Here is a 22245-nt window from a genome sequence, read left to right as displayed (position 1 = left end):
TGATTTCTATGGTTGCCTCTACCTACCTTCAATTATATTTTATTTATAAACATTGTTTTTAACTTCAAAAAGAAAGTAATCTTTGGGGCATTTAATATTATTATTATATGCAGAATATAATCAAACTAAACTTATTGTTTACTTTTATTCATCTAAAAAATAAAAAAAGCATGGAACTAATTTATGCTTTTGGAAAATTATTTATCTGACTAAATGAAATAATATTGTAAAGATCACTAGTCACTATACATATTTGTGTTGTGCACCACTGATTTGTGTTTTGTACCAACAGAACCAGAACAAAGGCAGGAGGTGTTTCCTCTTTGATTTCTTATACTGTATTAGTCCCAGACCTGCTGTGGTTTCATTATGAGCCTCAGAGTCACAGGTTTAAACCAGTATAAACCGTCAGACAAATGATCCGCTCAGAAATAATGTGCAGCTCACGTTTAGAAGAGAGTCCTCCTCCTCTGTAGCACCTGGAGCTCCACCCCCTGCATCCAGTCTTACTTGTGGAGTGCCTCAGGGATCGATTCTTGGGCCTCTCCTTTTTTCATTGTATCTCCTCCCTCTTGGGTCAATATTTTAAAAATGTGGCATTGATTTCCACCTCTATGCGGACGACACACAAATTTACATGCCTCTAAAGAGAGATAATGCCTATAGTGCATGTCAGCTTTTAGATTGTATTGAGGAAATTAAGAAATGAATGTCTTTAAACTTCCTTCTCTTAAATGATAAAAAGACTGAGGTCATTGTGTTTGGGCCGAGTGGGGCTTCCTCTGCCCATGTTGATGTGGGGGCGCTGTCACAGTACCTGAAGCCTGTTGTCACAGATCTTGGTGTGAGGTTTGACTGTGATCTTAAACTTGACGCTCAGGTGAACTCCTAGCTTCTTCCAGATTCGAGAACTGTCTAAAGTAAAATCCGTTTTTTCACGGCACCACTTTGAGATTTTAATCCACGCCTTTATCACCAGTCGCCTGGATTATTGTAATGCATTGTACACTGGGCTAAACCAAACTTCCCTAGCCCGACTTCAACTTGTCCAAAATGCTGCTGCACGCCTCCTATCTGGCACTAAAAAGCGTGAGCACATAACGCCTGTTTTAAAGTCAATACATTGGCTCCCTGTCCGTAGCCGGATTGACTTTAAAATCCTCCTATTTGTTTTTAAATGCCTTCACGGCCTTGCACCTTCGTACCTGTCCGACCTTATTCAGCCTTACACTCCGGCTTGCAGCCTCAGGTCGGGAGACCAATCTTTGTTAGTCGTCCCAAGGTCTCAAAGGAAACTAAGAGGCTATCGTGCCTTTTCAATTGCAGGCCCGTCATTGTGGAATGCACTGCCCTCGCACCTTAGACAGGCCGAGTCACTTTCTGTTTTTAAGTCGGCTCTTAAAACAATCTGTTTACTGTAGCTTTTAATTGAATTAAGAATCTTTTGTATTTTATCTTTTTTGCCTGTATTCCTTGTATTCTTTTTACCTATGTGCTCTTAATTTTTACTGTGACCTTTTGCTGTTGTGTTCTGCACTTTGGTCAACTATGTTGTTTTTAAAGTGCATTATAAATAAAGTTGGATTGGATTGTTTCCCTCAGTTAATGAATGAATGATGTTCCCCTCTTCTGTCGTAGCTCCTCATGGTCCTGAATCTTCTCTCCATCAAATGTCCACGTCCTGGGACAGAACTGTCTGTCCAAGTCAGCGAGGGTTTGTCCCAAAGTGTGAAATAAACAAGCAGTAGCTAAAGCAGACGAGCTAGTTAGCATCGTCATGCTACCTCCAGGAAAGTCCGTTTAGACGTGACTTCTGACGGAAGAAAGTTGTCCCAAGTCCATTAGTTTGACTAAATCCTTTCACCTCCTCTCAGGAAACAACACGAAGCTTCCCCGGTCTTTTCTCCGGTCGTCCGTGAGCTCAGAGCTGCTCGTGTTTGCGCTGAGGCCACGCCCCCATCGGAGATGATTGGTTGAATTAATGATATTTGGTGCCGTTTTTATACCATGGTAGAGCGCCATTGGTTAGATCGTGGGCGCTGTTCCTCCCGCCCCGAGCACAAAACTACACATTTATGAGGCTGTTACAGCGGTTACAGCACACGATGAACCAGGCAGACAAAATGACACGCTCCTTCCTTGTAAAAAACACCTGTACAGAAGACAGTCATGATTTTGCTAAACTTAAAACTTTTTATGTTTTATTTTTTTTACTTGGAAAATTGATAGGAGGGGCGGCGCCCCACAGCCCATAATGGACCAGCCGCCACTGGTAGAGGCAGAGTCCAAAAGTCCTAAGTTCCAACTAAAACATCCAAAAGAGTCCAGGGGGATGTGTGTGTGGAGAGGGGGCAGCAAGAATGGAATGGCTCGGTAAGGGTGGCTGGCCTAAGTCGACTGGCTCACCATCAAACCAGGTTCACCAACGTAATCAAAAAACCTGACCCGTCAACAACAGCGTCCTAAAATACAATGAATTTCAAAATAATTAAATTTTACCATCTGTTAGCTTGTAAAAGCACTGATTGAAACATTAACCATGTTTACAATTAAAAATAAAAGTGAAAATGTAAAAATATCAGCATTGCTGTGAAATGCATATTTTCCTTTTCAATATATCAAGTACTTACATAAAATTACAATCACATTCTTATTGTAACCGGGTGGGCCAGGGGTCCCCTTGATAGTGATTAGAAGCCCAATCAATTTTAACCTTTACTTAGCTTCAATTACAAATACAAAGAACACAGGTAAGTGTGGGTTGTTGTGTGGTCAAAACAGAGACAGAGGCCCAACTTATATTTAAGGTTATTTATTATTTCCAGAGTTCATTAGTTTATTTTCCTTAATCCAAATCTAAAATGGTACAATAAACCCAAATAAAAACAGTAGCAAACCATGCAATCTATAAACAAAGCAAAACACGCACGCACGCACGCACGCACACACACACACACACACACACACACACACACACACACACACACACTTTAGCATGCAGCAGTCACATAATTACACAAAGGGCAGAGCATCTGACCAGAGAGGGACAGGACAGCAGATTGTGTAGCAGCGAGCACGAACCTGTGTTACCTGACAGTGCTTTTTTTAAGCACGTTACCCCGCCCACTACAGCTACGGCAACACCACAGGGACACAAAACCCTGTCCCACTACATTCCGTGGACTATAAAAGGGGTTCAGTTTCCTTACTCCGCCCCACCCACCTCTGACCCCTGACGTCACGCGCTATCGGAGCCGGTGTCATGGCGGCACTACAGCTTCCACTCTACTACGACTAGGCGCACTGTCGCTGTTTGTAAAAGCGTCAAGCTCAACGATGTCAGAGTGTATCGGGTGAGTAGGGCGAGTATCCTGTGAACATTCACTGATTTGCGTGTGGCTAATGCGGGTTTGTTTGTAGCTTCCGGGTGGCTTGGCGTGAGGGCTTGTGTTGGTGCGGGGAACACAAGGGGCGCCATGACCTCGGTATGTCGCTAAATCTACCTGGTTACGATTACTATTAACAGGTACAAAATGCAGTTGTTTACAATGAGTCTGTGTTATTTAGGCCTCCTCTTTGTTTTTATGTCGTCCTCCACTCTCCATGTGTACCTGTGACTCTCCTCTCTCCGGTGTTTTCGGCTTGTGGCTCAGGACGCAAAGCTACACCGCTCACATGGCTGGAGTAACTAAATGACCGAGTAAAAGACTGTTCGGCTTCAAAGGTAAAAACTATGGAGCTTCACTTCTGGGAGCACGGACGGACATGGACAAACTAAATGGAAATGGATGAACTGTGTGCGTATCTGCGAGTCGGTGTTGGGCACAGCACGATTTTTGGAAAAGCTGAAATGAACTCAAAACCAACTTGAACTTATTATAAATAAATAAACGGAAATATTATTTGTCTCTGTTGTTTCAGTCTACGGATCTGTGAGCCTTGTGGGGTGTATGTGCTACAGCTAAATGAGTAACTTCAAAATAACAACGTAACACCCCATAGCTTCCACACGGTTACATTATCCAAAAAATAAAACAGTAGAGCATTGCCTCAAGTTTTCACCAAAATAAGACATTACCTTCAAGTCAATTATTTCCTTACTCATTTTCATAAACATCTCTCAAAGTGAAATGAATAAAAACAAATGTGGACTAAACCATGAACATGACAAATGCTTTGCTCACCGATCTCTCACGGGTACAAGGCGGGAGCACAAGACGGCGCCTCCTCGAAGCCCTGAATACTGTGTTTCTATGACCAAAAACAAATAAACCAATGAATATTTTTATACTGGACTTCTCACAGTTTAACTATTAACAGCTAAGATTAGCTTTAAACCAAAAATGGGTAAATTAATTTTCTCACCGATCTGAAAAGAGGACAATGCAGGGGCTCAATGGGCTCGATGCACAGTGACCCCACGTGATGGACAGTACACCAGACGCTGTCCTTCCTGTGCGCTATCTCTTCCCATTCAAAATTAACAGGGTCGCAGAGAAATGAAGCGATAGCTCAAGATTTGGTAAAGGACAGAGTGAAAGTTCAGATGTGACTGGAGCAGGTTTAAAAACATTATGTGAGACGTAAGGACTGTTCATAACGTGGATGTTTTTGTCTTGAGGCTAACGCGGCTAACAAAATAAAAATTGAAACTAGCGCAAAGTTTTGAACGAGCCTGCGCAAAAAAGAATCGTCCTGTTAGTAGCTTAAATAATATTTACTTGTTTACATGTTATATTATCATTTTTCAACACTAGCCTTTAGCTCTAAGATAAAAGCTCCGCCCCTTACGACAGCTGGCGTTTCCTTTGGGTGCTGGATTCACAGTGAACATGATGTTTGTAACACGTTTCTGTGACTGTTCATCAGTAACTCGTTGTCCTTAACCAGATCCTGAGCTCTCCCTTTACTTGTGTGGGAACCTGCTAATTGTGAATGTAAACGATCGCTGACAGGAAGTACAGTGTCTGTTTTTTATAGCCCATAGATGGGTTTCCGTTTCTCGATCCACAGCAGAACGAAGAGAGTAGCAGTGGCCGACTCACACTGTCCCCGGCCGCCTCTCGCTCTCGCCGGGTCTCACTTTACCGGGACGGCCTGTGCTTCCTCCGTGATTTGTCCGAGTCTCAGCCTGATAACTGTACCTGGTTTCGTTTGGCAGCAGCATGAAATAAAACAAGTCTACTACGAGCTCATCGTAGACTTGCTTTATTTCATGCTGCTAGCTAACCCCGTTGTCAAATCTGTTTGATGCCACTTTTTTTTGCATTTTACTACAGTTCAGATTTTGATGAATAAAAGCGTCGCCTTTGTTGCCATTCATTGCTGCTTCAGCCACCCGTTCCACAGCTTTGTAACTCCTTGAAATCTACGTTGCAAGAAAGCACTTAGGCTAACACGAACTCGCACCAAAATCACAAGCGATCTGCGCTTATGCTGCAACTCACTCCGCTGCGAGGAAACTGGGAAGAGGGCGGAGTGAGGATTTTGTGTTCTTCATTTCCAGTTCTGACAGAGTTGGAATGGAACAGGAACATGTTTATTAGACGAGACGGCCTGGAGAAGGGCTTTATCTTCAGAGAAGTTAAGGAGGAATGGAAAGTTGTTAATAATTTTCTCCATTCTTCGATCGATGCCTGTTGTACCTCGCTGACGTCCAGAGAGGTCACATGACGGAGCAGACTGGGGTTCTGCACGGCCCACGTCAGGTTGGACTTTTTTTGTGGGATTCCCAATGTTCAAATTTGTTAGTTTTGGAAAGACATCAGCTGTTCCTTTTAACCTCACCAGTGGATTTCCCGACACATCGAGGGAAGTCATTTCAGCCGAGACATTTCTCAAGTCTTGGGATCGAAAAGTGGTTATCTCATTGTTCACAATCATCAAGTCTCTGAGCCGTGGCATGTGCTGAATAACTAAATTGACCTGGGCAATTTTTTTGAGTTTATTGCGGGAGAGTTTGAGAAGTGTGAGGCTGCCCAGGGATCTGAAGGCGTTTGGAGCCACAGCCTGAATGTGATTACTGTCAAGTCTTAATGGGATATTTCAGGATTTTTGACAGTTCCACGATATCATCTAGCCTGCGTTAAAAACAGTCTGACCCGCTCCACAGTGCACCTGAGGCAAATCCCTTATAACACCAGACTAACCATATAAATGTCTGTGTCGAGAGAGTAATTTTAACCATTTTGCATTTAAAATACCTTATATTTGAGCAGCATCAGCTTCGTGGTTGTATAAGCTACGCAGCGGCGGAGTGATCTGCTAGAAAATAGTCCCTCAAAATGCGATCATTCATGTGATGCAAGGTCAGTTATATTCCAAAAATTACTCTATGGGCACAGACATTTATATGGTTAGTCTGGTGTTATAAGTGATTTTCCTCAGGTACACTGTGGAGCGGGTCAGACTGTTTTTAATGCAGGCTAGCTGATACCATAGAAATGCGCTAGCCTAGCACAAGCCTAGCGCCACAAAACTCTTAAAATATAAGTGTGACAGTGTGAATATTGCGTGCGCCCCGCGGACTATAAAAGGGGTTCAGTTTTCTTACTCCGCCCCACCCACCTCTGACCCCTGACGTCACGCGCTGCGAGCCGGTGTCATGGCGGCACTACAGCTGTCCACTCTACTACGACTAGGCGCACTGTCGCTGTTTGTAAAAGCGTCAAGCTCAGCGATGTCATAGTGTTGCGAGTATCGGGTGAGTAGGGCGAGTATCCTGTAAACATTCACTGATTTGCGTGCGGCTAATGCGGGTTTGTTTATAGCTTCTGGGTGGCTCGGCGTGAGGGCTTGTGTTGGTGCGGGGAACACAAGGGGCGCCATGACCTCGGTATGTCGCTAAATCTACCCGGTTACGATTATCTTTAAAATGTACAAAATGCAGTTGTTTACAATTAGTCTGTTTATTTAGGCTCCTGCTGGCAGTGGGCCTCCTCTTTGTTTTATGTCGATCTACTGCTCCATGTGTACCTGTGACTCTGCTTCCCTGTGTCTTCGGCGTGTGGCTCAGGACGCAAAGCTACACCGCTCACCTGGCTGGAGTAACCAAATGTCCGAGAAAAAGACTGTTCTGCTTCGAAGGCAAAAACTATGGAGCTTCGCTTCTAGGAGCATGGACAAACTAAGCGGAAATGGATGAACTGTGTGCGTACACGCGCTCCAATGTGCGCAGCTTTTGTTTCTTTTGTGAGACCTGAAATGAACTCAAAACCAACTTGAACTTATAAATAAATTAACGGAATTATTATTTGTCTCGGTTGTTTCAGTCTACGGATCTGTGAGCCTTGTGGGGTGTATGTGCTACAGCTAAATGAGTAATTTTAAAATCACAACGTAACACCCCATAGCTCCCACCCGGTTACATAAGAATTGCATGAATTACAAAAAAAAATTCTCCAGAAATCAGCAACACTCTGGAAAACTAGGAAATGAGGCCCTATGTCAAAAATCCTGAAATATCCCTTTAAGTGTAGAAGTTTGGACAAACCATCGAACAACAACATCGAAGATCCATGATTTTATTCCTGCTCAGTGTCAGCTGTTGAAGGGAAACCAACTTAGAGAAAGAGCCTTTGCCGATCAGTGAGATGGAGTTTAGTGTTAGGTCCAATGATGTTAAATTTGGGAAATGTGTAAAATTTGAAGCTTGTTGCTTTAAGTTGTTTTCTTGGTGAAGGACACAGCTCCTGAGTGAAAATCCCCTGACGACAAAACCCCAGTTCAGTAAGAGGAAACACATTATAGTTGGCTCCATGACTGATGTCAGTACTTTAGATTTAGAGAAACTACTGTCCACTTCACTCCTAGAATGAAGACAAAAAGAGAAGTGAACACTCAGACACAGTCATCTCTGAAAACTCTGCACAGAATACAGACTCGACCTTAATTGTATTCTTATATTTTGGGCCATTTGTTTTAAATATATTTCTTTTTCATTTAGCATCATTGTAATCTGAAGAACCAGTCAGAGAGATGTGATGGAGAGGTCAAAATAATAAGGCAGAAGGCACTTTTAGACTCCACCGGAAAAAAGGTGGCTTCTCCTCTTCAGGTCGGTGGGGAGTCCTCGCCTCAAGTATCTCGGGGTCTTGTTCACGACTGAGGGACGGCTGGAGCGTGAGATCGACAGACGGATCGGTGCGACATCAGCAGTGATGCTGTCGCCTCGGGGTCCCCCCAGAACAGCTGGAGGAGGTGTGTGTGGATCGGGAAGTCTGGGCATCTCTGCTGAGACTGCTGCCCCCGCGACCCGCCCCCCGGATAAAGCGGAAGAAAATGGATGGATGGATGGATGGCACTTTTAGACTGTTGTTTTTGTGAATTTGTTTTGACCTGGTTCATTGTTATTCTCTGTAGCTACCATATACAGCAGTGGTTCTCAACCTTTTCACCCCAACACGCACTTCCTACAGCCCATGGCACCCCTACATATTTTGTTTTATCTGCACTACAGTATAACCCTAATGTCTTTTGTGATAATGTCTCTCATATGAAAAGAGCAGTTTGGTAATGGGGAGTCGGGACTTTTTCCCGGTGGGATCACGGTGCTTTGGCCTCCTCCTGCTCCTCCTCTCTCCTCAGTCTGCTTAACCCCTGGACTTGCGCTGCAGACCGCACACCAGGGTGCTGTGGTTGAAAGTTGCACATAAATCAGTTGCTGTCAGCACAAATCTGTGTTTTTTTCCCACTTTTGCATTAAAAAGTGGTGACAGTGTTCAGTCAAACAGGCGTGATTTTGATCACATTGTTAACATGGTGGGTTTGTGGATCTCTGACAAACAAAAATACAATTTAATATGGATGGATTTTTGATTGAATATTTAATAAACACGGTGAGGCTGCGTTTCAGTTTCATGCAGCTAAAATCTGGAACAGTCTTCATGAGGATGTGAGACAGGCCTCAACTCTGACAATGTTCAAATCCAGGCTGAAAACAGTTCTTTTTACCAATGCATATGACTGAAAGTATTTTATCTGCACTCTCGCCTTTTACTGATTAATTTTATGTTGATGTTTTTATTGATTCTATTTGTTTTCAACTGTGAAGCACTTTGAATTGCCTTGTGTATGAATTGTGCTCTACAAATAAACTTGCCTTGCCTTGCCTTGCCTTGCCTATTTCTAAAACATTTAGCCAGCTTGAAAGTCACATATAGGCAGCTGCACTCCATCTAACTTCATGACATTAATTTTGAGAATGCCAAGGATGCAGCCTATTGTCTTTCACAGTGCAAGTGCAACTACTAAACAGGGCAAACTGAAACCAGGCTTAAATACAAACATCTAATAAAACAATCAAACTTCTCAGATTGAGATGAATTTGGGCAGTACCCACCTCTGATGAAGCCTGCTCTGCGATAATGTCCTCTCTCCTGAAATTGATGATAGTTTAACCAGACACGGACACTGATCTGTTTAAGGAGGAAGTGAGAATTTATTTCCCCAATTCAGACAAAAAAATAATCGTACCAGTTAGCGGATTCGGCATCTCACCGAGTGCAAAGCATGGTGGTCCAGGTTAAAGGTCAGGCCTGCCCAGATCGTATCCCAAACTGTTAACATGACCGAGTGTGACACAGATATTGAATATTTTGAGTGTAAAAAATCAATGTTAAAATAATTCTTTAAGAAACGGGGACACGGTGTTACTGGGAAGAGAAAAATAACTCGTGGCCCTCATGGCTAAACCAATAAATAAATAAATATTTAAATAAATAAATATTAACTTGTTGTATTAAGTAAAGATGTGTTCGTTACAAATAGCATTACTAGCTAGCTGTATGTCAAACTTACTAATATAATCAATTTGTCACAACGTTGTGGATCTTTTATTTCAGTAGTAAATGTGATGAGTACGTATGGTGGCTCCATATACAACATCGTGAGGAGGTCTCACGATGAGATAATGGACGTAGTGCTGAGTCTGGGCACAGATGAACCAGGTAAGGAAATGCCATCAGAGGAGCCGTCTGCACCGGGAGCGGTACATCAGCCACAGGGCACCACCACCGGACACCTAGCGGAGGTGCAGCAGAAACAGATTCAGATTCAGATTCATTTATTGGCCATTTGCAGTTTGAAAAACCACATTGGAAAAAAATGTGCAAAGAGCTCAAAGTGCGATATGTAAAACAAGTAAAAAGACACAATATAAAAAACAGAACAAACAAACAATGCCACATTAAAAGCCTAAGGGCAAAACATTGTACAATAAAAGTCCACACCGATAAATATAATAGAAGTGCCTGTTTAAAGTGCCTTGTTTAAAGTGATCACAGCTTGAGGAAAGAAACTGTTCATATGTCGATCAGTAGAACATATGATGGAGCGATACCTTCTCCGTGAAGGAAGCATCCCAAAAAAGGCTTTAGCAGGGTGGCCTGAGGCATCATTTGCAAGTTTTAAAGCTCGATTCAGTAGTCGAGCTTTATATGTGGCCTCCAGGAGCGGCAAAGTGCAGCCAATGGTCCTGCTGGCTGAGCGAACCACTTTGTTCAAAGCCTTCTTCTAAACACCACACCTCCATCCGGGCACCCAGAGGACAGCGCCCACACAGCCACAGCCAACCACCGCTCCCGGGGGATTGTTTCACATATTTGACGATGTTAATGTCGGATTCTTGTTGCTCTTTTTGAGGAAGTCAGAAATGCAGAAATGAAATTTGCTTCTTAGACACTAAAGACCAACTTAGGGAAAGGAACATAATAAAAATAGCATTTCAGGCTAAAAAGCAGGAACACAGAGATTACAAAATACTAAAAGAGAAACCAAATAATTGCCCACAAACACAGACCGTCTCTATAGCAGCTCTCAGTTGTACAGGAGTTTGCTATTGTAGGTTCTTGAGCTGTCGTCTGTCAAAAACAAAAACTGTTTCAGATTTAAACTGTTCAAATTGAGATGAGGTTCTCGACAAGGGGACCCTCTCTCTCCACATTTATTTGTCCTTTCTCTATATCTCTTTGTGGCCTCAATTTGTGGCATTGTGACAGCGTTCATCATCTTAAATGCAGATGAAATATTGTTATTCATCACAAAATCAACAGCCCAACATCTTCCCTCCCATCTGCACACGTTTTAAGTCAAAATAGAAATGAACTGGAACTTAAATTTCGGCTATGGATCCTGTTTAAACTAAATAGTTATATTCCTGCCAGGTTTGGCGATCCTTTAGGCTTAATTCCCAAATATCAATCAACCATTTACTGCCTTTTATCGCTTTTTATTGTTTACAAAAGATTCAATCATCATTTTTTACATCTCATTTACATATAAAAACATCCACATCCAAAAATAAACCCTTCTGTGGTTCTCTTGCACCAATTATTTCGTCCAGTCTTGTGCTGCTTTACTTTCAATTCAAGCACATAAAAACAGTTTTATATTTTATTTTTTTAATGATCCACCCTCAGCGTCTCAGGGAGTGACGGTGAGGCGCAGTCTGTCCTCCTCCTCTGTGGTTGTGGACCTCAGGGCTTGCCGTAGTTTCTCCCAGAACAGCTGTGGGTGCTGTGCGGCGCGGGGCCAGCTCAGGTACGAGCGTCTCTTCAGCAGCCTCTTCATGCGGTAATACGGAGACAAGTGACACGAGGGGATGTCCTCCAGAAAGACCAGGATCAGCACGTCCTCACGCTCATCGAACAGACGGAAGCTACGACACACACATCTCAGTCAGAGCAGAAGCTACGACACACACATCTCAGTCAGAACAGAAGCTACGACACACACATTTCAGTCAGAACAGAAGCTACGACACACACATCTCAGTCAGAGCAGAAACTACGACACACACATCTCAGTCAGAACAGAAGCTACGACACACACATCTCAGTCAGAACAGAAGCTACGACACACACATCTCAGTCAGAGCAGAAACTACGACACACACATCTCAGTCAGAACAGAAGCTACGACACACACATCTCAGTCAGAGCAGAAACTACGACACACACATCTCAGTCAGAGCAGAAACTACGACACACACATCTCAGTCAGAACAGAAACTACGACACACACATCTCAGTCAGAGCAGAAACTACGACACACACATCTCAGTCAGAGCAGAAACTACGACACACACATCTCAGTCAGAGCAGAAACTACGACACACACATCTCAGTCAGAGCAGAAACTACGACACACACATCTCAGTCAGAACAGAAACTACGACACACACATCTCAGTCAGAACAGAAGCTACGACACACACATCTCAGTCAGAACAGAAGCTACGACACACACATCTCAGTCAGAACAGAAGCTACGACACACACATCTCAGTCAGAACCTTTAAATGTGTGTTGACATTTAGACACTTCACATGTGAGTCTGTAGAGACAGTACCTGGCCAGCTGCATCTCTTTGGAGCACCACTCACTCTGTAGATATCGGCGGCTGACGACGCAGATGGTTTTCCTGCTTCCGTAAATTGCTTCAGCGATGTTCTCCACAATGGGTTTCCCTGGGAATCAAATTGTAAAAGCCACAATAACATCAAGATATATTTACTTGTGTTCTTTTATACCAGACAAATAGTTAACTTGTTTAAATGGTTGGCCTGTCTGTCAGATATGATGCAGGTGTGGCGTGTGTTGTCAGCTGTTGATCCTTGGTGTGTTCAGTCTGAGGTACCAGACAGGTCCATCAGACTGACCGTGCCACCTGGTGGGTGCGGAAAGAGTACATACCATGTGCCGGAAAGTTGGTAAGCACAGCCATGTGACATTTCTGTTGAAGCCAACCATTCACTGGATGAGGACTCAAACAACTAAACTTTCAGGTTAGGAACGGTTCAACTTCAGTCGATATGTGTCGGCGGTCTGTCTTGATCCCTCCTCTTTCGACTGACCTGAGTCTTATTTAAGACTTTCTAGATTGGTTCTACTTGCAACATTTTCTGATCACAAGAGCAAAGAAGAAACTTCTGCAAATTAAAGCTAAATGTCCTGAACTCAGTCCAGTTGACGATTTTGGCAGCACTGATGGTGGCCTATTTCTTTAATGATATTAATAATGGTTTACACTGGTAATGCGCTTTACAAGCCTGTATTACTACGTTTCTCAAATCACTACTGTACTCATTATTCATTCACCCCATATTTAGTGGTAGCTGCCCTGGTGTAGACTGATGGAAGCGAGGCAACCAGTCTGCGCCATTGGACCCTCCAATCACCACCAACCACTCACTCGCTTAACACATTCACACAGGCTGTTTCCAAACGGTCTCCCATCTAAGTACCAACGAGGCCCTTCTTAGCTTCCAAGATCTGATGGATCGGGCAGAGCAAAGACAGTATGTTTGTGTCACACAGATCATAGACCTGGTTCCTGAGTCAGTGTGTACCTGGGAGGAAGTCTCGGTGGTGCAGGCACAGCCTCCAGCCCTGCTCCTGCTCCAGACGTGGCACCAGTTCTCTGTAGACCCAGGCCTCATCGTGGCTGTTGTACGAGACAAAGGCGTCGTAGTGACACGCCGCTCGCTTCTGACGGTTTCTGGAGTCATAAAGCCAGGCCAAGAAGATGTAGTAGGCGTAGGTCAGCTGAAAGCGGCTGAAGTGGAAGGTGAACGAGGCCACGAGGATCACGATGTTAACACAAGTGCTGGATATGAAGCAGATGAAGCTTATGTCCACCAGACAGGACTGCACATTCAGGTCCAGCAGTTTTTTCCCCTTACTTTCAGATGGATAGTTGCATTGAAAATGGTAGGCATCCGCCACTTGAGTTTGATTGTTGTTTTGGATCCACTTCACAAACCAGGAGTTGTCACAGTCACATGTTAAAGTGTTTTGTTTAACATCCAACTCTAAAAGACTTGGAACAGATCTAATAATGTCTTCACTGATCACAGAAAAGCCATTCTTTCTTGCTTGGAGGATTTTAAGTTTTGTGAGGTTGGAATGGATGAGGAAGTCCAGGGAGTGAAGGTTCGTGCTGCTGATCCTGAGTCGTGTGAGATATGGGATTTGAGTAAATACATTTGAAGACACGTCCAGAAGGTCATTGGCAGCAATATCCAGGTTGTTGAGATGAGGTGTTGGTGTGAAGAAGTCATCAGAAAGGTTTAAAAGTTGGATGTTATTGCAACTAAATGTTAACAGACTGCTCAGTCCCAGAAGGAGGTTTGACGGGAAACAGCTCCTTCCTACAGCGCGCTGAACTGAAATCTGTAGAGTCTCTAAACTGGACAAGTTCATAAATGGAGGCTCTTCCACAGGAGAGCAGTCCAAATATTTTATATGATTATTGTCCAGGTTCAATTTTCGTAACTTTCCCAAATCATTGAAACAAACTGTGTGTAGAGCATCTTTTCTGAGTTCATTCATTTGCAACTTTAATTCCATTAGACTTGTGAGGCCAGAGAAGCTGCCCTTCTCCAGAGTTTTTATTTGATTTTGACCCAATGAAACGCTTGTGAGTGACGGCAAACCACTGAATTCACTTTTCCTAATCATTGTCAGCTTGTTCTGATTCAACTGAAGGACTTTCAGATTTGGCAAACTGCTCTGGAAAGCATTGCCCAATTCCGATATTAAATTTCCCAGTAGGTTCAAAGTTTCCAGCTTGGACAAACCGACAAAAGTGCATTTATTTAAAGCTGTGACATTGTTCGACTGCAGATCCAGCTCTTTGAGACTGGTTAATCCGACAAAGTCCTGACATCCAAGTGTTTTGATGTGATTAGAGGAGAGATCGAGTGTTTGAAGAGAGCGTAAATTTCTTGTTGCCGTAGGGACACTTGTCAGTCTGTTGTTGCTGAGGCTGAGGATGTGTAAATAATGGAGAGACTCAAAGGAGCCATTTTCAATGTGTGTGATGCTGTTTACATTCAGATCTAACCTAGAAACTTTCTGACACATCTGGAATAAATTTGTCTTGATGGAAGTGAGAGTATTTGAACGAGTTTGCAGATGTGACAGTTTTAAGATGGAGCAGGAAATGTTGATGAGCTCAGGACTGTGTTGCATAGAGTTTATAATTAATAAATATAAAGAGTGTAAAGATGAAAATAATTTTCTCCATTCGTCGATAGATGCCAGTTGTACTGCGCTGATGTCCAGATGTTTTACCTGACTGAGCAGACCGCTGTTCTGCACGGCCCAAGTCAGGTTGGTCTTCACTGTGGGATTCCCAATGTTTAACTTTTTTAGTCTCGGAAAGACGTCTGTAGTTACTTCAAACCTCTGCAGTGGATTTCCAGACACATCGAGGAACTTAATTACAGTTGAGACATTTGTCAAATCTTTGGAGCTAAACGTGGCTATACTATTGTTTGCAATCATCAGGTTTGCCAGTTTCGGCATGTGCCGTATGACTAAATTCACTTCTGCAACTGTCCGGAGTTTATTGTTGGATAGATCCAGAACCATAAGGCTCCTCAAAGATCTGAAGACGTTCGGAGACACTTTCTCAATGTGATTCCAGCCCATTTTCAACTCTAAGAGTTTAGATAAACCATCAAACACATCGTCCTCAAGTTGGCCCAGTTTATTTCTGCTCAGTACCAAACGTTTGAGGGGAACTAACTTGGAAAATGTGCGTCTGCCAATGTTTGAGATAGAGTTCTGATTTAGGTCTAGTGCTGTTAAATTTGGGAAATGTGTGAAGTCTGAAAGTTGTATTCTTGAGATGTTGTTGTTGCTGAGGTCAATGCTCTTCACAAAGGAAGGGATGTCTGTGGGAACCTCTGTGATATGGTGTTTGGAGCAAACAGCATTTTCATCCAAAAGATAACAGCTTCTGAGGGAAAATCCCCTGACGATGAAGCCACAATTACTCAAGAAGAGGAAATATATAATAACTGGCTCCATGATTAATCCCAGCACTGAAGACTCGTTTTTTAGACAGTGCTTCCTGTTTCAACGCACTGCTGGAACACAAAGAAAGAAGTAAACATTACAAGGTACAGTTGAGAATTTATTCCTGAATGTTCGCTTTAGTGTTGAAGAGATGACTAGAATTCAAACCAATTATAAAAGGCTTTATCTCTGGACAAAACGAAACACATCCCCTTCACTCATGCATCTGAGGGGAATGGATGATGATATTTTGTTACAGGCACTTTCTTAAAAACTGGCGTTCAACACCCTTGGTCAAAGCAGGAGGTGGAGTCTCATTCCTCTGCATAATGGCTCTTCATTGGTGGCTTCTGCCATGAGTCACATCGTCCCTCCTTCAGTTAGGATCGGTCACATCTATTATAGAAAACGCTATTTCAATGGCCGCCGCCTGGGCGCCGCCATGTTTATTTCCCATACCGACTTTGAAGCTAAGCAGGGAAGTGCCTGGTTAGAACTGGGATGGGAGACCGTTCCTCGGATGCTAAGCAGGGAAGTGCCTGGTTAGAACTGGGATGGGAGACCGTTCCTCGGCTGCTAAGCAGGGAAGTGCCTGGTTAGAACTGGGATGGGAGACCGTTCCTGATGCTAAGCAGGGAAGGGCCTGGTTAGGACTGGGATGGGAGACCGTTTGGGAACGCGGTGCTGCTGTCCGAGGAAACCCCGCTGTCACTAAAACGCGAGTGCACGAGATCTCACTGCCGTGCGTGTGCGCGCATCCAAACAGGGCGATGTGTGTGTGCGCGTGTGTGTGTTCGTGCGTGTGTGTATGTATGTGTGCGCGCGCATCCAAACAAGGCGATGTGTGCGTGTGTGTGCGTACGTGTGTATGTGTGCGCGTGCGCATCCAAACAGGGGTATGTGTGCGTGTGTGTGCATGTGTGTATGTGTGTGCGTGTGTGTGCGTACGTGTGTATGTGTGTGCGTGTGTGTGCATGTGTGTATGTGTGTGCGTGTGTGTGCGTACGTGTGTATGTGTGCGCGTGCGCATCCAAACAGGGGTATGTGTGTGTGTGTGCGTGCGTGCCCAAAACCTGCTCAAACACGAGCCTCTAATCAAACGCGCTGCTCTGACTGATTTATCCTCCGTGTGAGTAAAAGCGAAAATGAAACTACCAGTTAACGAGCGCATGGCCTGCACTGCGTAGTTTTTTTCTTTTTTTTTTTCTTTGCTGCTGTACCTTTTGTTTTCTATTTTGCTTTCACGTATTGTGAGCCCAGAGGTACATTTTATTCTAAAGCAGCTTTGAAAGCATTGCCACTTTTATTGTAAGGTTATAAATACTGTCTAACAACGATCATTAGGCTATTTCAGTTCAATACCTACTCTTTCTTTTTTTATTGTACACTACCGGGATGCACCAAACCACGGGTCCTGCACCGTGAACCAAACCGTTAGAGCTGAACCCCTAATATTTATCCATAATTATTCCACTGTCTCTTGAATCCTGTTCCCCGAGTTCAACGAAAATATTATCGTAGTTTATAAGAAAGGAGCACGGGTGCATCTAACACTCCTATTGCTGTTTGTTTGAAAAAATGTTTTGCCTTCATTCTTTTATTCATTTATAGTGGCCATAGTTTTTGGAATGGCTTGGGAACCACTGGTCTACAGCTGAACTGTGTGACGGGTTGGACATTTCTTTGTAATCACTCATAATCTCAGAATATCACATGTGGAGACTAGCGAGGCATGGCCGAAGGCCGGGTCTCAGCTAGTGATCAAATAATGAAGATAATACATATCTAATAACAAATGTCTGTGTGTACTGTATTTGATCAGTAGTATCACAGTAGTTATCGATTACCAGTCTTGGTAATAATGGCGTTTATGTATAACGGCACTACTAATGAACTACTAGTGAATTTCTCCTTTGTGAGATCAATAAAGGTTTATCTTATCTTATCTTTATCTTATCTTATCTTATCTAATGGCGCTACATTTTCGGTAACGGAGTAATCTAATTCCAACGTTACAACGCCGTTATTGTTAGTGGAAAAACAAAGTGGCACATTTCTATTGGGCTGAATGAGCGCCACGGTGTCAGCTCACTGAAGCTGTATTTCATGCTGCTGGAGCATGGAGAGCAGGGGAGAGGGTGAGTCTCTCTTTGTTGATGCCCCTTCATCACTCAGCGTCCTCTGCCTCTCCAGGACAGGGACAGCTGCACAGTCTGCACCTTAGTCTGTGCAGAGTGTTGCATCATGTGCTCTGTTCCAAAAACTACTTCCTCGTGTCCCCGACTCACGGCTTGTCGTCCCCACAGTTACTATGAACATCTTTGACATGATAGTTCTTTGCAAATCGCAACTTTTTTTTTCATTTTTTTTTTTTACAGTAACGCAAATAGTCACTTTCCCTGGTAACAAGTTACTTTTAACGGAGTGTAATTGAGTTACTTTTTGAAACAAGTAGTGAGTAACTACTTTTTTAAAGTAACGTTCCCAACACTGTCTATTACACAGAGTGAATCATTGATCATAGAAACACTGAAATAGATTACAACAGTTGGTAAAGTTTAGGACACAAAGGAATGCTGAGATAAACATGCTCAAACTAAAGACCTCTTGCAGGACTACTCTAATGGATTGTTTTAGATTATATCTGTAGGTTGTCCTTTGAGACAGAAACTGCAGAAATATCCTTTAGAAAAGTTCTTTCTATTTTCATATTTAACATTTTGCCTTATTGTACTTCAAACACAAGCATTCTACTCACCTCTGAGAGAAGTGTGTGCCGTGCAGTAGTCGCCTCTCGCCCCTGCTTCATTCAAATGACCAGTTCATCAAAGAGCACTGGGTAGAAACTGCACTCTTTTTTAGGAAGTTGCTTGACTCTAATGTGAATTTATAATGAGCAGTGGACGGACTGTTTTTTACTCATGACTCAGACTCAGATTATATATTTAATAATGTATTTCTAATAGTGAAACCAGTTTATTGCAACACTCTTCATGACCTAAAGAACCTTATCCTTCTGTTCTGAGGGAAACTTATGCAGAGAACTGCATTATGGGAGTTGTAAGGTGACACGTCCTCTCTCCCAGCGCCTTCTAGTACTAATCAGATTTCACATTACATTGCATGAACCTTTAACATTTATGTTTTCAACCAAAACCTTTTAGTGGAGTTTGGTTTCCGTGACCTGCAAGTCCAATCCTTGCATGTGTAGAGGTAGAGTCCAAAAGTCCTAAGTTCCAACTAAAACGTCTAAAAGAGTCCAGGGGGAATGTGTGTGTGGAGAGGGGGCAGCAAGAATGGAATGGCTCGGTAAGGGTGGCTGGCCTACCACACTGGACCGTGTGGTAGAAATCGACTGGCTCTTCAAAGGGATTGGCTCACCATCAAACCAGTTTCACCAACGTAATCAAAAAACCTGACCTGTCAACAACAGCGTCCTAAAATACAATGAATTTCAAAATAATTAAATTTGACCATCTGTTAGCTTGTAAAAGCACTGATTGAAACATTAACCATGATTACAATTAAAAATAAAAGTGAAAATGTAAAAATATCAGCATTGCTGTGAAATGCATATTTTCCTTTTCAATATATCAAGTACTTACATAATATTACGTAACTAAAGAGCAGTCGACTCTTTCCTCAGCAACTTTTATTTCATTTAAACGGTCATGCTTTCTGATTATTGACAAAACTTGTACTTTTTTTTGTTTTTAAAGCCTATATTTTCAACAGACAGATATTTAAAGGCAAATTGTTTTAGCAGCTACGTCATTTACTAATTACATGTAGAATAGACTGCCTAATTCGACAGTAAAATGTATGAAATCATGTTTTTTGCTGAAAAAGCGGAACTCGATGGCTGAATGTAAAATGACTCAATAGTTCTGCACATGCGCAGCAACGAGAAGTAGTGCAACTCGACAAGCCGTCTGTTTCCATTGTACACCGGTGCAGAAGCTTGACGCTAAAACCCGCCCTACGGTGGCCGAGAGGGGTCACAACAAATACAAACGCCACAACAAATGCAAATGCTAAAACAAATACAAATGCCACAACACAACAACTTTGAGCCACAACACAACAACTTAATGAAAGCCACAACACAACAACTTATGAAAGCCACAACACAACAACTTAACGAAAGCCACAACACAACAACTTTGAGCCACAACACAACAACTTAATGAAAGCCACAACACAACAACTTATGAAAGCCACAACACAACAACTTAACAAAAGCCACAACAACTTAACGAAAGCCACAACACAACAACTTAACAAAAGCCACAACAACTTAACGAAAGCCACAACACAACAACTTATGAAAGCCACAACACAACAACTTAACAAAAGCCACAACAACTTAACGAAAGCCACAACACAACAACTTAACAAAAGCCACAACAACTTAACGAAAGCCACAACACAACAACTTATGAAAGCCACAACAACTTAACGAAAGCCACAACACAACAACTTAACGAAAGCCACAACACAACAACTTATGAAAGCCACAACACAACAACTTATGAAAGCCACAACACAACAACTTAACAAAAGCCACAACAACTTAACGAAAGCCACAACACAACAACTTAACGAAAGCCACAACACAACAACTTATGAAAGCCACAACACAACAACTTAACAAAAGCCACAACACAACAACTTAACAAAAGCCACAACAACTTAACGAAAGCCACAACACAACAACTTAACGAAAGCCACAACAACTTAACGAAAGCCACAACACAACAACTTAACAAAAGCCACAACAACTTAACGAAAGCCACAACACAACAACTTAACAAAAGCCACAACACAACAACTTAACAAAAGCCACAACAACTTAACAAAAGCCACAACACAACAACTTAACAAAAGCCACAACAACTTAACGAAAGCCACAACACAACAACTTAACGAAAGCCACAACACAACAACTTAACGAAAGCCACAACACAACAACTTATGAAAGCCACAACACAACAACTTAACAAAAGCCACAACACAACAACTTAACAAAAGCCACAACAACTTAACGAAAGCCACAACACAACAACTTAACGAAAGCCACAACAACTTAACGAAAGCCACAACACAACAACTTATGAAAGCCACAACACAACAACTTATGAAAGCCACAACACAACAACTTAACGAAAGCCACAACACAACAACTTAACAAAAGCCACAACAACTTAACGAAAGCCACAACACAACAACTTATGAAAGCCACAACACAATAACTTATGAAAGCCACAACAACTTAACGAAAGCCACAACACAACAACTTATGAAAGCCACAACACAACAACTTATGAAAGCCACAACACAACAACTTAACAAAAGCCACAACAACTTAACGAAAGCCACAACACAACAACTTATGAAAGCCACAACACAATAACTTAACGAAAGCCACAACAACTTAACGAAAGCCACAACACAACAACTTAACAAAAGCCACAACAACTTATGAAAGCCACAACACAACAACTTAACAAAAGCCACAACAACTTAACGAAAGCCACAACACAACAACTTATGAAAGCCACAACAACTTAACGAAAGCCACAACACAACAACTTAACAAAAGCCACAACACAACAACTTATGAAAGCCACAACACAATAACTTAACAAAAGCCACAACAACTTATGAAAGCCACAACACAATAACTTAACAAAAGCCACAACAACTTAACGAAAGCCACAACACAATAACTTAACAAAAGCCACAACAACTTAACGAAAGCCACAACACAACAACTTAACAAAAGCCACAACAACTTATGAAAGCCACAACACAACAACTTAACAAAAGCCACAACAACTTAACGAAAGCCACAACACAACAACTTATGAAAGCCACAACACAATAACTTAACAAAAGCCACAACAACTTATGAAAGCCACAACACAATAACTTAACAAAAGCCACAACAACTTATGAAAGCCACAACACAATAACTTAACAAAAGCCACAACAACTTAACGAAAGCCACAACACAACAACTTAACAAAAGCCACAACAACTTATGAAAGCCACAACACAACAACTTAACAAAAGCCACAACAACTTAACGAAAGCCACAACACAACAACTTATGAAAGCCACAACACAATAACTTAACAAAAGCCACAACAACTTAACGAAAGCCACAACACAACAACTTAACGAAAGCCACAACACAACAACTTAACGAAAGCCACAACACAACAACTTAACGAAAGCCACAACACAACAACTTAACGAAAGCCACAACACAACAACTTAACAAAAGCCACAACAACTTAACAAAAGCCACAACACAACAACTTAACAAAAGCCACAACAACTTAACGAAAGCCACAACACAACAACTTAACGAAAGCCACAACACAACAACTTAACGAAAGCCACAACACAACAACTTAACGAAAGCCACAACACAACAA

The 22245-nt window shown here is 42.4% G+C and overlaps 1 protein-coding gene across 1 annotated transcript; it reads right to left on the bottom strand.

The window, feature by feature from the left end:
- Nucleotides 1–11401: 11401 nt before the first annotated feature.
- On the bottom strand, nt 11402–18603 carry LOC306962304 (uncharacterized protein). Its single transcript, XM_079555417.1, has 4 exons — nt 18561–18603; nt 13348–15873; nt 12348–12465; nt 11402–11656 (listed from the first exon to the last, which is right to left on the bottom strand). Exons 2-4 carry the CDS (start codon nt 15812–15814, stop codon nt 11422–11424), a joined length of 2820 nt encoding a protein of 939 aa, XP_079411543.1. The 5' UTR covers nt 15815–15873; nt 18561–18603; the 3' UTR covers nt 11402–11421.
- Between the last annotated feature and the right edge of the window lie 3642 nt (nt 18604–22245).

Source organism: Gobius niger (genome assembly GCF_951799975.1).
Source record: "Gobius niger genome assembly, chromosome: 4".
NCBI lineage: Eukaryota > Metazoa > Chordata > Actinopteri > Gobiiformes > Gobiidae > Gobius > Gobius niger.
The sequence above is the reverse complement of the archived record's forward strand: the minus strand, read 5'-3'. Positions and strand labels throughout refer to the sequence as shown.